Raw genomic sequence first — 14,611 nt, forward strand, 5'->3', positions numbered from 1 at the left:
GAAGTTAAAGCATGAATGACAATGGCTGGAAACCATTTACAGTTTAATTAGACATTAGAATTCCTAATGTCTACTTTTTAGAGCAAGCCCCCTTTCAGAAGGTTATTTTTCCTGTAGGAGAAACAAGGAGGCCTCTCCAAATTTCAGAGGTTCCAGCCAAACCAGAAGATTCAGGGACTGAAGTGCAAGTTTCCTGCAGGAAGCTCTTTAAACTAATTTCTGAGACCTCCTAATTCCACCTGGCTAGAAGTGCTATAGGAGGAGATTCTCTTTCAGTATTTTTGCTTCAAGCTTTGGCCAAAAATACTGAAGGAAAGAGAAAATACTAAAACCTCCAGAGATAATTTATAATAGATGTTTAGGATAACTCTTATCTTACCTTGTTTGCACTACCTTACCTATTAATTTTGGGGTCGGAGGCTACATATTATTCTTGTTGGTTTTTATTTTCTTTAGATATGTAGGTTGTGTATAGATATACTCAATTCATACATGAAAGTACATGATAGGCCCAACATTCCTCATGCATTTCTAGGATTTTAATCTCATATGAATGAGAACAGCATCTTCAGCTATGTGAATTACCAGAGTTCTGCCCATACATTTCAATAAATACATGGAGTGATCAGTAACGGCAGAAAGTTTCCTTTGTGAAGCACTCTGACATTTCTGGCACCTTCCCTTTAATCTTTAGTATGGGATAGTCAGTGACAGCAACTGGAACTAACTGGTCTCATGTGGAAATTTCTGTACTTCTCACTTTTAAACTCTTACTATTCCTTTCAGCAAAACTTGTGTAAGACATTGCCACCATCAAATAATGGCAACTGTTTTTTTTTTTATTTTCATTTTTTCTGATTCTTCTCTATTATTTCTTCTTTCTTTTATTAGCAATTGCTCTACTCATATCCTAGTGCACATGGACACAATTCTTGCAATTCAAGTAGAAATGAATGCTATTCTTATACACATGCATACTCACACTACAGAATTACATCAGGCTTTCCTATGACTTCATAATCAGCCATTAGTATAATTTCTTTTTAAAATTATAGTATACAAATGAAACAAAATGTGATGAATGTTTAGTGAGTTTTTAACCTAGGTACTACATTATTCTACACATCTGTAGAAAAAAAATAATTTAGCAAAAAAAAAATAAATCACGAACACACCCTTGCTTTAATGCTGCAGTTATTACATAAGTAGTTACTGGAGCCCTTAAAATGGTTTTAGATAGCTAGACCAACTATCCAGAGGAGAATACCACTGCTATAATTTTAAAGATATAATTTACATTAGTGAGATGATTCTTTCTGTAGTTCCTGATATGTGCACGCCACTCAGACGACGACCCTTTGGTCTTCTGTTCAACTGTTCTGCAAGCTTTTTTTGCAAGTGGACAAGTCATATCTAAATTACAGGCCATATTTTCTATGGGCAGGAGAAACAAAGGTTTTGAAAGGATTACTACGCTTTGGTGAGGTCTCTTGGAAAACCACAAAATGCATTCCTACATTCCTCGGCTTTATTTCACCTCCAGGAGCCTCTGGTGACTGGCAGAGAGCAGGCCAGGAACCAGCAGCCACACACTTTGTAGAAACAGAACATGGCAACTACAGGATATGCTTTTTGTACCACATAATCCAGGTAGCAAAGAAGTAAAACCTGATCCTAGTATCCTCCATGTTCTATCTTTGTTTTAAGCTGTAGGCAGGGAAAAATCAGAATGTGTCCTTTTTGAGAAGCCTGGGACGTGAAAATATTACTAGATAATACAGTTTAGTACTGTACTTCATGAACTTGAAAGTTGATGATGAAGGAGAACAGATTTTAACAACACTTAAAAAATTAGCATATGCAAATATGATACAGTAATCTCAGAATTCTGAAGTGGACATTTAATTCCATAAATTCTATCCCCTATGATAAATATTGCTCTTTTTCACCTCTTATTTCTATTTCTGAAGCATAAGCTGACATTTACTTCCTGTTTATCAACAGCATCAACAACGATGCTACTGTCAGTGCACAGACAGCTGTTAACTGTACTGTGTTGACGAGACAGTTGCCAATGGGGCTTATTATACTTATTATAACACTTATGGCCACAGCCACAAGTGCTGCCTATACTAATACAGGAGCCTCCTTTTACAAAAAGTGAGGCCTTTGAAGATTAGGACTCTGACCAACTTAAATGACAACAGGACAACAGGTTGCTGAGAGAACCATGTAACTTGAGGCCTGAATTAAAGATTGCTAGTCTCCCAAAACTTTGCTTAAAATAAGCAGCAGTGCTTAAAAACAGGTCTGCCTCTGTGCCCAGAGATCTGTGTCACTGGGATATGCAGGGAACACACACTGAAGACACAACCTCCCTCCATCACTTGCAAAGAAGCCCAGACCTAATTTCAATGAAGAATTGTTTTCCTTACCAGACAGGAAAGAATTTTAAATAGCAATTCCTGTCAATTCACAGAAACAAGACTAGTAAGATTCCTGGGACTTCATGGGATAAGCAACACTTACTTGTTGCTGCCTTGTAATACTGAGCTGTCAAATTATCCTTGCTTGTGTTTTGTTGGAAGTAATGGGAAAACTGTTTCTTTAGAAAATAAGGAAACATTGTTACTTGATAACGAGAATGTCACGTTATTAAAATCTCCTTACATCTTGCCTGGAGGAGTGTAAAAATACACAGTTTCTAAAGAATAAAACTGTCTCAAAGCACAATGTGAGGAAACGAAGTGTTCCAAAGCTAATCCCTTGCTAGCATTCAGCAGTAAAATACATAGACGCCTCTTTCTTTCCTCTGTTTTTCCTGTTCTTCATTTAACAGAATGTGGACAAGGATCAGATGCAGAGCACAAGGTTCAAACATGTTTCACACTATAGCTACATAGGCAACAGATTGTTAAATGTAAGGAAATACATTCTTTTCCAGGCATACTTATATAACTGGCAAACTTCCATTAAACTCTATCAATTTATGTCAATCAAGACATTTTGCCCAATGAGGAGTAATCTCATGTTATAGTGCAAATCTATTTAATGGATTCAACTCTCTTTTTAAGGTTTAAAATGGTATTAAACATTAACTTTAGACAGAAAGATGTAAAAAATGGACTGCAGAAAAATATAAGCCACCGTGCCTACTATTAACAGGTAGGCTAAGGAAAACAGCCTCATGAAAAATGATAGCAAAGAAACTGGTGTTGAACATCCTTATACTTACATTCACAAAAATGCAGAGCATACACCTATAGCCCAGTGCTGCATTTGCATTTGTGTGGGGTTAATGAATAACACATATGTATAACATTAAGAATTATACTACTTGCACACATGAGATACTACTTGCACACGTGAGATAACACACTAAGACTCTATCAAATCTGTTTCTCCCTTTCCCTTGTCAAACAAATACCTTCTCATAGTTACAACAGCTCTCGTACTACACACATAATTAGGTGTTATCAGTTAATTTCCCCCCTCTGATGAATATTTCAGAATAACAGAGAGCTCAGCTAATGTTGATTCACAGAAAGAGCCTTTGGATGGGGAGCCAAAGGAACAGATCTTGCAGAATGTGAAACTGAAGCAGTATAGAACACTACAGAAAATCTCTGGACTTAAGTGAAATTCAGATGCAGATATTGAAAAAAAACCCTTTCTCTACAACAGGCTAAAATAATCCCTGAACCCTGGATATCAGTCTGAATTCTGCAGCTCAAGTCCATACATTTTAATTGCTAGACTGAAAATAATTGAAGAGTCTGGAAACGAAAACAGACACATGAAAGTATCGTGTCAGCTAATGAAGAGACATCAGAAAGGTATCTAGGGGGAGTAGAGAAAATATGTATGAAGGTCGGCTTTAATAAGTCCTCCCTGCCCTCACTACAGAGACTGGAGCAAAAGAGATACTACAGTTCACAACTCAGAGATGTTACCGTGGACTTCTGGTTTGAATCCTCCTCTAGAGCTCCCTCACCTGCAGCTCCCCCGCTCCCTCTCGTCTAGAATAAACCTGAACATGTTTAAGAGATCAGGATGAGCAGTTCTGAGCAAAGTGCTACCTGTCCAGTGTTGTAAAAATCAGAATTTGTTCAAGTTTTCTGTATCATTTCAAAAGGTAACCCTGTATGTATGTGACCCAAAATGTAACTGCAGGATTTCACACTAGCAGCTTCCCTCTTAATAGAAAGTCTCCTCTATTTCAGTCACCAAGAGAAAAATAGTAGCATGTTTTGTTTAAAAAAATGCTGCTTTTTGGTGGCACACTTCTATCAACCCAATCCTTATACTGTAAAACACCAGCCAGGGCAGAAACAATTGTCCTTGAGTAAGACTGCTTAATCAAAGTTTTATGTAACTAAAATGTAGAACATATAGCTGTAAATAAAAGGCTTTCAACCCATCTTGATAATAAGGGAAGAAAAATATCAGGTGGGTTAAATAAAAACATTGGCACTTTTTCTTTACATAGTGCTTCCCTCACTCTAGTGAACATGCAGCATATAAAGTGTCAAAGTGGCAGCACAGTTCTAGTTGGTTGGGTTTTCCCTGAAACATGAATCTGCAGTACACAGATTTATGCAGTGTACAACTGTGTGGAATACAAACATTCTGTTCCTTTCCCACAAGCGGTGTAATTTATCCCAGGCCCCATTATCCTAACAGTGGCACTCTGAACTGTGCTTGAACTCCCAGTGGTGACTGTTCTCAACAACTTTTAGCAAATTCAATTTTAATCAAGGAAAAAAATAATAAAAAAAGAAAGCCATGAAGAAGAGGAGGAGGAAAACAAGTATTAGAAGACTCACTGCTTTTAAAATGCTGACGGCTTCTTTACTGAGCCAGACTGGATATAAGACATCATCGTGAAGGATGGATTCAAAGAGATCATCTTCATTGTCAGCTTCAAAGGGGGGTTGCCCAGCCATCATTTCGTACATGAGAACACCCAGAGCCCACCAGTCTACTGAAGGGCCATATTCTAACTCCTGGAGGATCTGGTATAGAAAAAGAGATCACATTGAACAGGCATGATAGACAACACTCTTAGCTGTACATTTACTGCTTCAACATGATACACCCTTTCTTTCCCCAGTGCCTAAGGAGGACTAAAACCCACACTGACGTCAGTAACAGCAGGCATGGGTTCTTACCGATGCAGTTTGCACTAAGAGAGCTGAGTCTCAATGCATAGTTTTCTCAGAAGTACTAACTGAGTTTATCAGTCCCCTGAGTAAAGGAGTATGCTCATGAGCAAAAAAGCTGTATATCCTTCCAAACTGTTTAAAGCAGGTCACGCTATAGGGGAAGAAAGATCACATATACAAAACAGATTGGTGGAAAATGTGAAACATTTCCTTGTCTCTATCTTGAGCAAAACAAACTGAACCAACTTGTTATGTTGCACAGACATCATCTGAGAGATTTATTCTCATCCTTTAGGTAGGGCTGAGGGAAGCCAAAAGCATTTTTGTTCAAGTTCTTTTTACAGCATTGAAACGCTGTACAATAAATGCATGGCTGTAGGACTCACTTTAATTGCTTTTGCTTTCAGAAAAACTGGCTACAACTTTTCTGGTGGCACAAGTTCAACCTTGTAGCAAATACCTTTAGTGGGAGTAGTGGTTCAGAATGATGGATTTTTACCGTCTTACTTGGTATTACAGAACTAGTGCTGCGCATGGGACAAGTCTAATTCTTGGCTACTCTCCACTGAGAAGGAGCTTGTAGTTTGGCTGCAGCATTTCAGCATGACAGGGGACTGAAGAAAGAAGAGTGGGTGACTGCTTAAGGTGAAGCTGACTGGCTTAAAATGAGTTGGAATGGCAGCAACTCCACCACCTCCTTAAACAATATGAGTGGTGTTACAGTCAGAATTCTTGTGGTGAACTGCATTAGCTTAGTGCTGTGTTTGGGAATAATGATTGTACTGTAATGTACAATCCAAATCCAAATTCTCTCTTAACCTAAAAACAGAAATGAGTTTAACATTTGGATGCCTCTGTCTGGATCCCAACTGGATTCTTAGTTGATTTGATATTAAATTTTATACACATTAATTATAGAAAATGATAGTCTTCAGAAGTGTACTTTTCAAGTGTTCAGGGCACAGTCTCTGGAATTCAGATATTGCTAAAGAAAAGGAAATTGAAACATACTACCATGAGGCAAGAGAAATAGGAGCAGAAGATAAGCTTCTGCAATCAGGATGACAAAACGGAAGCCTGAGTTACTGACATCAGTGAGAAAAGCATTTAATATAAAAGTTCATAGAATATTATTATTGCTTTGTTTTTAGTAATAGTTTTTAAAGAATTTGCTAAATGACTCAATTAGTATACTAAATCAAAAAAGAATTCATATAGAACCAAACCCATCACTCTGGTACTTACTTTCTTTTACCTGCAGAGTACTTTTGAAATGCCACAAAACATGTTCATAGATGTTACAATAGTTCCAAGATGACTCACAACTTATCAGTTGTGCTACCAAAGCTTGCCAGACATGAACTCTAGCAATATGGATTTCTAATTTATTGTCTCAAGCAAATAATAAACTTACATTTTTCCCTGATGCAAATTTATGGTTGATGAAAGACAAACCATTGAAACTTTTTATACTATATCAGCACAGTGAATCTTTGGCAAAAAAGATGCATGGATTACTAACTAAATTGAGCTGACAAAAGTCTGTCTATCAGATAAACTGAATAATACTGATTCATTTGAAGCACTCAGAAATTCACCTTATAATCTTAAAATTTAGGATATGTGAAACCAGCACAATTATCAGCAAATTATTTTACCCAATGAATGCCTTAAAGTGAATTTGGGTGTTTTCAACTGTTTTATATGGATGTTGCAGCATCCCTATAAAAGAATCCTATGTTTCTATGCAAATATATATATTTTCTCTCCACCCATATGATAAGTAGCACAAAGATAATATTTTTCACTCACAAATACTTTAAAGAAAGGAAGAAATGATATTCTCACAAAGATGTTAACACAAAATGACATCAAACCTACAGTCTCTTCCATATGAACATCCCCCTTTAAGTCTCATTAAGAATTAAAACACTTTTTATAACTACTAAAGACCAGTGCTGACAGTACTCAGTTGCATCTATCTTCTTAAAGCCTTTAGTGAAGGCTTCTTTGAAGTGCCTTCACAATGATGCTAAGTCAGAAATGAGAATATGGAGAAGAATATTGTTGAGTTCAGGGAATAAATAAAAGAAGATCCAACTCCTATCGACATGGAACATTGTTCTTGCCCTATAGAATAAACTAATTCTGCAGGATTAACCAGGAAAACTGTGGCACAGCCTAGTTTGCATCATCTATTGCTTTCATCTACATATAAAAAGTGTCTAAAATTACACATGTAATATTCCATCTGATGAATGATACTATCTATATTCTTAGCGCAGTGAAAAATAATACCTCTGGAGCTATATAGTCAGGCGTGCCGCAAAAGGTTGTGGTGGTCACTCCATTCAGAATCCCTTCTTTGCACATCCCAAAGTCAGCCAGTTTACAGTGGCCTTCTGCATCCAGAAGAATATTGTCCAGTTTCAGGTCCCTGAAATAAAGAGTCACAGATTTAAATCGGCTCTCAAGTTTTAAGCACACACTCCTGAATTTGAACAGAAACTATAGAACATGACAAATAGATGGTTTCACAAACAACACCAAGTAATTGCCCTTCACATGTGTGCATGAAAAGTGACTGGTAGCAGTCACTAAATAGACCTGGATAATGGCAAAAAGGAAGCAGGTAATGACAAGCATTTTGTAAGATGAGGCCTGTACTCTCTCTTCAGCTGCATGGAAGCACAGCTGTAAAGCATCAGAAACATTTGGAAAAGATCTCAGTCTCTCGCTTGTTACAGATCTAAGACTCTTGTGTGAAATAGGTCATTGTCGTCTAATAAAGTCACTCTCCCTTTTTGTATCAGCACAAAATAAGGAGTACCAATTTACCCATATTTAGCATATGGGTTGAATTAATTGTTACCTTCAAACCTGGATTACTTTGAATTGTATTCCTAACATATACTAGAAATACAAAGTTCAGACTGCAAGGAGAGGGCTGATAAACAATGCTCCCATCTTTGGGAGCCTAATTTTTTGCTGTTTAAAAGCTGCACAGAAATAATCTCACATGACTATTTTGCATTCATTGTTGAACAACACATCTTAGCAGCTGCCTCTCTCTGATCATTCTTTGTACAAACGTCTTTGTGTCGAAAATACACAATTCTTCAGTTATTAAATTGGGTGAGGTCAAAAACAGGTTGAGAAAGGGATATCCACCTTTCCTGTCTTGCCCTCTGCACATTTTCTAAATATACCATTGACAGTTATCTCATGATCCAAACACAATGGATGTTATGTACCATTTAACTTACCTGCCACTGCCTTAGACTAAACTACAGTAGGATCTGGAAAGCCAGTGCACAAAAGAGCCCTCACTTGCATGAAAAACAACAACAACAAAATAAAATCCACTATTAATAAAATTTTATCAGGTACAAATGATAAAAAAACAAAAACAAAACAAAAACAAAAAACAAAGACAACAAAATTCACTGTGGGTCACTTCCAACTCAGGATATTCTACAATTCACTGATATTGCATGGCCTACTTTATTTTTATACTTCTATCTAGATGCTTTTGTAGTGTATTGAAAATATGCAGTAATAAAGGAAGACATTGTATGTGTGAATGCATAGAGAGGTGAGAATCAAAAGCAGGACATATGTCCTTAGGTGACTTTGTGTGGGCACCCTTGATCAGAACTTTTTTTCTAGACAGAGAAGTTCCCGTAGATGGAACTGATGATAAATAAGTACGTGTAGACAAATTCTAAATCAGTTATAGGAATAAAGTTGCATACCAACCTCTGTGAACAAATGAAAAACAAGAGAGGTGATTGGTGATAGGCAACATGGCTTCAACAAGGGCAGATCATGCCTGACAAATTTGGTGGCCTTCTATGATGTGGTCACGGTTAGTAGATAAGGGAAGAGAAACTGATGTCATCTATCTGGACTTGTGCAAAGCTTTTGACACTGTCCCTCACCACATCCTTGTCTCTAAATTGGAGAGACATAGATTAGATGGATGGACCACTTGATGGATAAGGAATTGGCTGGACAGTCGTACTCGAAGTGTTGCAGTCAGTGTCCCAATGTGCAGATGGGGACCAGTGATGAGTGGTGTCACTCGGTGGTCTGAATTGGCACTGGTATGTGGTATATGTAACATCTTTGTTGGTAACATGACAGTGGGATTGAGTGCTCTCTCAGCAAGTCTGTGGATGACACCAAGCTGAATGGTGTGACAGACACAGTGAGAGAAGGGGGACCTTGACAGGCTTGAAAGGTGGGCCTGTGTTAACCTCATGAAGTTCAACAAGGCCAAGATCTTGCACCTCAACACCAAGGACAAATATAGGCTAGACAGAAAATGGATTGACAGCAGTCCTGAGGAAATGAACACGGGGGTATTGGTGGATGAAAAACAGAGTATGAGGTGGCAGTGTGCACTTGCAGCCCAATAAGCTAATCTTATCCTGGGCTGCATCAAAAGAAGTGTAGCTGGCAGGTCAAGGCAGGTGATTCTCCCCCTCTACTCCACCCTTGTGAGACCCTACCTGGAGTCCTGTGTTCAGTTCTGGGGTCCCCAGCAGAAGAAACACATGGACCTATCAGAGTGAATACACAGGAGGGCCACAAGGATGATCAGAAGACAAGAGTGTCTCTCCTATGAAGACAGGCTGATAAAGTTGGAGTTATTTAGCCTGGAGAAGAGAAAGCTTCAGGAAGACCTTATGACACTCTTCCAGTACCTAAAGGGGGCCTACAGGAAAGATGGGGAGGGACTCTTTGTCAGAGGGTGCAGTGATAGAACAAGGGGGAACACTTCTAAACTGAAAGAGGGTATATTTAGAATAGACATTGGGAAGAAATTCTTCACATGAGGGTGGTGAGACATTGGAACAAGTTTCCCAGAGAAGTTCTGGATGCCCCATCCCTGGAAGTGTTCAAGACCAGCCTGAATGGAGCTTTGGGCAATCTGGTCTAGTTGAAAGTGTCCCTGCCCATGGCAGGGGGTTAGAACTAGATGATCTTTAAGGTCCCTTGCAACCCAAACCAGTCCATGAATCTATGAAAAGATTTTGTTGCCAAAATCTTTAATGCCAACAAATTCCAGCCCCCAGATTTTAGATCCACAGTGGAAACATTCAGACAGGTTAGATGATTAAGTGCCTCTACACCAATGCACGCAGCATGGGAAACAAGCAGGAGGAGTTTGAAACCACGCTGCAATTAGAAAACTATGACCTAATTGCTATCACGGAAACATAGTGGGATGAATTACACAACTGGAACGCTGCAATTGAGGGCTGCAAGCTTTTCAGAAGAGATAAGCAGAGAAGGGGGGTTGACCTCTATGTTAAGAAATAGACTGTGATACCTCTGAGAAACAGACACAGACAGGTTAAGAGCTTGCGGGTAAAAGTTAAGGACTGGAACAATAAAGGACACCTTGTGGCTGGAGACTACTACAGGCTGCCAGATCAAGGGGAGCCTGTTGACAAGGCCATCTTGCTTCAGCTACAAGAAGCATCACACTCACAGGCTCTCATCCTGTTGGGGGATTTCAACCACCTGGATGTCTGCTGGGAAAGCAACACAGAAGGCTGTAAGCAATCCAGGAGACCCATGAAGGAAGTAGAGGATAACTTCCTGGTCCAGCTATTAGACAAATCAACCAGAGGGGAAATGTTACCAGACCTGGTGCTCACCAGTGCGGATGAACTCATTAAAGAGGTTAACATGGGAGTCTGGGCTGCAGAGAACATGCTGTAGTTGAGCTCATTAATGTACTTAGATACTGCTATAGCTACAAGAAAAGAGGATATTTGATTTGTAATAAGTGCACATTACTGCGTAAGCTACTGACAACTGCCAAGAACAGGGTCTAACCTGAGTGATGTTTGGTGTGACCCAGTGTGGTTGCTTGTACCTTCTTTTGACTCTATGAATGCCTTATTTATGTCACTCAGGGAGGTTTTGCCCTCAAGTTTTAAAAGAGGTCCTCTCTCAGGTAAATCATTCTCATTTTCTCCTCGTGCCCAGGATGAGGCACGTTCACCCCACATTTACTTCTTCAAGAACTCTGCATATCTTGAAACTGCCATTTGGTAGGCCAGGACTTGTTGATGCTTCTCTTCCTTTGCTAGGTGGAATTTCTAGAGGAAGCCTGTCCTGCATATACTATGTCTCCTCCAACTTTGTCTGGGGATTTGGGTCTACAATATCAACATTTGCAGAAGACGACAAGCTTGCCCCAAAATAAAATTGTCAAACAACCAATTTTTAACGTGTTTGTCAGATTAGGGCTATGACTTACAATGGGCATTAGAAGTACTGTGTATTGTCCTGTACCAGTGGACAATTTAATATTATGACTGCATCGTGGTCACTACTTAGGAGGAATTATGGCTGCGTGATATAAATATTATAATGAATTAACTTAGCATCATAAAAGGATTTCTCCTGCCTTTTGCTATGTTTTGAGCAAGAACCCAGTGCATGAATTAAAAATGTAGGATCTACCTTCAGCAGATTATTATGCTGGCTCTGAAGCCAGGCAAGATTACCAGAGTGGCTAAAATGTTTAAAGAATTAGTGGATAAGATTTGCTGGGAATCTGTCCACAGGGACAGAGGAATTGATCAGAGCTGGCAGCTCTTTAAAAACACTACTCTTAGAGCAAAAGAGTGACACCCCAGCCTGTGAGTTGGAACTAGATGATATTTAAGGTCCTTTCCAGCACAAAGCATTCCATAATTAAATAATCCTTCCAAGGCTGTGTTATGTGAGACATGTCCACAGATACAGTATGCTGGGATTTCCCCTGAAATGCTCTTTTCTCCATATCAGGCCTACTTCAGTAGGTGGATTTTATTATTATTTTGTCTTTTTTTTTTTTAAAACACTTGTTCACGATTTTGGGCATGCTGGCCTGCCTGTATCTAACCTATACTACATATACAGGATAGCAAAAATATCAGGTATTTCTGGTACACAGTGGGCTTACTGCTTAAGGTCTTCATAAAGACTGCACATCAGAGTATTAAATCAGACACTTCTGGAAAGCACTGAATGACCTACTGTGCATGTAGAAGCCAGTTATGCTGTGCACACAGTTATGCTAAGTGGTTTGTGCATATGCAAGAAGTTTGACAAAGTCAGATCTACCTCATTAACAGTAAATCCACTGTTCCCCCCATAAACTAGCCTCATCAATTATGGTTTATGTAATTGAAGTATATATGGAATGTAGAAATGCTCCTTGCAACCAATATGCCCTACACCTGACTTCAGTCTCTCCAGATCAGTTGCACTACTTTTGTATGTCCTCAGTTGTTCACCCACATAAGGCCCTTTGGAGAAGACTACATATTTTGTCATTCCTTGAATTCATCCTTTTTATCAGTTCCTAAACAGCCTGAGATCAAACAGGCTACAGCATAATCCCCTTCATCTAACCATTTAACCTGCCAAACAATCACCTCCAACTATCCCTTTACTATCCCTTTATTTGCTTAAAGATTCCTGTAAGTAACAGAAACTAGAAATAAAAATTTGACAGTAGAAAAAGAGAATGAATAGACTGAGCATAGGGAAAAAAAAAGCAAGAGCCTTAATATTAAATTCTGACTACCTGTAAAGACCAACAGTGAAATTTTAAGCTTACCTGTAAAAGCACAAGTCAATTTAACTTCCTTACTATTTATGAAATTATAATCCTACTTGACAGAAAAAAAAAACACATCTGGGACCCTTTCATCAAGCTTAAACAATGAAGGCTATAAGCCTCTTCACAACTCTATTAGAGGCGTTGAGGACATCAGCTTAATTACTCATGCAGTAACAGAATTTGACACCAGTAGATTTTTATTACTGCAAATACAAAGTGCATCAAAGTTGCAGAAGAAATTTCGGAGAAGCTAAAACAACAACAGCATGACTTCCATCAAAGTAGATAGGGGAGGTTAAAAGGTAAGCTGGGAGTCTGCCAAAGTGCCAAATTCATAGCTAGCCCACAAGATTATCATAGTCCATAAAACTGCTTGCACTGAAAACCATTTAAAAACAATTTGCAGTTGACAGAGGGAAAAAAAAAAAAAAAGGAAAAAGAAAGCTTAGTTACTAAATAAATGTAAGAGAATAGGTAATGTGACATTTAACACCTCAGAAGAAAAAAAAAAAAGAAAACACTCAGAGACGAGGAAAAAAATGAAAACGTAACAGAAAAGAGTTGTTAAGGGAACATGTTTTTGCAGAGCAGCAGTGCCAGTGAAAAAAAAAAAAAAAGTTTTATTTTAAGACCTCTGTCTCCCCAGAACTTTCTAAGACACAGCCAGCTCTCCTATCATCACAGAAAGTAAACAGCTCTGTCTCTGGAATGTAAATTCATTGTACAGAATGATCCATTAGGATCCATCCAGACTTTTACTTGGTTCCTGGTATTACTGCCAGCTGTCTGTGTCTAAATCAGAGCTTACCAAATGATACAGTGTCAAATAGCTCAATGACAAAGATCTATTACATTCTTCTTTTTCTCGTTTTGCATACTCTTTGTAGGAGCTAAGAAAGTCATCTGTTTCTGACAAAATGAGCTCCCACAACCTGAGTAACTACTTGCAATTTGCAAACAACCTAACCAGTTAAGCTAGGAAAGTGCCCGGGTTGCTTGAATGCAGTAATGATGCATTAAGCTATCTCTCTCCTTTGTTTGCCAAGATACTTTGTACAGTCAGTTCAGTTGACTTGAGCAGTCAGTTGCGTAACATGTTTTTTTTTGAATCACTTCTTTTCTCAGAAAGCATTAACCAGAAATTTAAGCCTCGGTTTCCATTTCTGGGCATCTGCCAGCATCACAGTCACCTCAGAAACTGGAATGACTGGCAGGATCTTAAGAGAGAATCAGGATTGTAACAGCAAGGCTTGTGCGTGTCTGAACAGAAGAGCAGGCTGGCTGCAGGTAACCTGCAAGAAAGCTTCCCATTCATTCCTCCACATGCCAGTGTCATGAGCCACCGACTGCCCTAGCTTCCCAGAAATGCCCTGGTGATGAGGACTTTGCGGGACTGGGTTCTTCAAGTCTGACTTCAAACGGTAGCCAGCAAGATAACCACCTTGTCTGTGTGGCCATGTGTCACACACGCCACTTAGATAACAGGTAATTTTCTTGTTGAAAGTAAGGCAGTTAAACAGCCAAGATGGGTTTTGAACAGTGAGTCTGCCAAACGTTACTGACAGTAGCCTTTGAATCAGGTAAACATTAGTAACTAAATAAATCCATATTTGAAGAACAGGATCAAGTAGCTAAGAAACATGATCACGTGTTGGTTTAAGCACTCATTTTACAATGCAATATCTGCACAGCATCTGCTTCTACTCTAGCTGCTGAATAAGCAACAAAAATATAAAGCATATACATTTCAGTGTATCATAATCGTTATCTACAAATGATAACTGCATTGGAAACAAGGATATTCCTTTATATGACG

The 14,611-nt window shown here is 38.8% G+C and overlaps 1 protein-coding gene across 3 annotated transcripts in view; it reads right to left on the reverse strand.

Moving 5' to 3' along the window:
* PRKCE (protein kinase C epsilon) overlaps positions 1 to 14,611 on the reverse strand; it is a 294,866-nt gene that overhangs the window by 18,552 nt on the left and 261,703 nt on the right. For all 3 annotated transcript variants that reach the window (XM_032183852.1, XM_032183854.1, XM_032183853.1), the window contains 2 exons: positions 7,464 to 7,602; positions 4,827 to 5,015 (listed from right to left, as the gene is read on the reverse strand). In XM_032183852.1, coding sequence (XP_032039743.1) covers positions 4,827 to 5,015; positions 7,464 to 7,602 — 328 coding nt within the window. The remainder of the gene's footprint in view (positions 1 to 4,826; positions 5,016 to 7,463; positions 7,603 to 14,611) is intronic.

This window comes from Aythya fuligula, chromosome 3, assembly GCF_009819795.1.
Source record: "Aythya fuligula isolate bAytFul2 chromosome 3, bAytFul2.pri, whole genome shotgun sequence".
NCBI lineage: Eukaryota > Metazoa > Chordata > Aves > Anseriformes > Anatidae > Aythya > Aythya fuligula.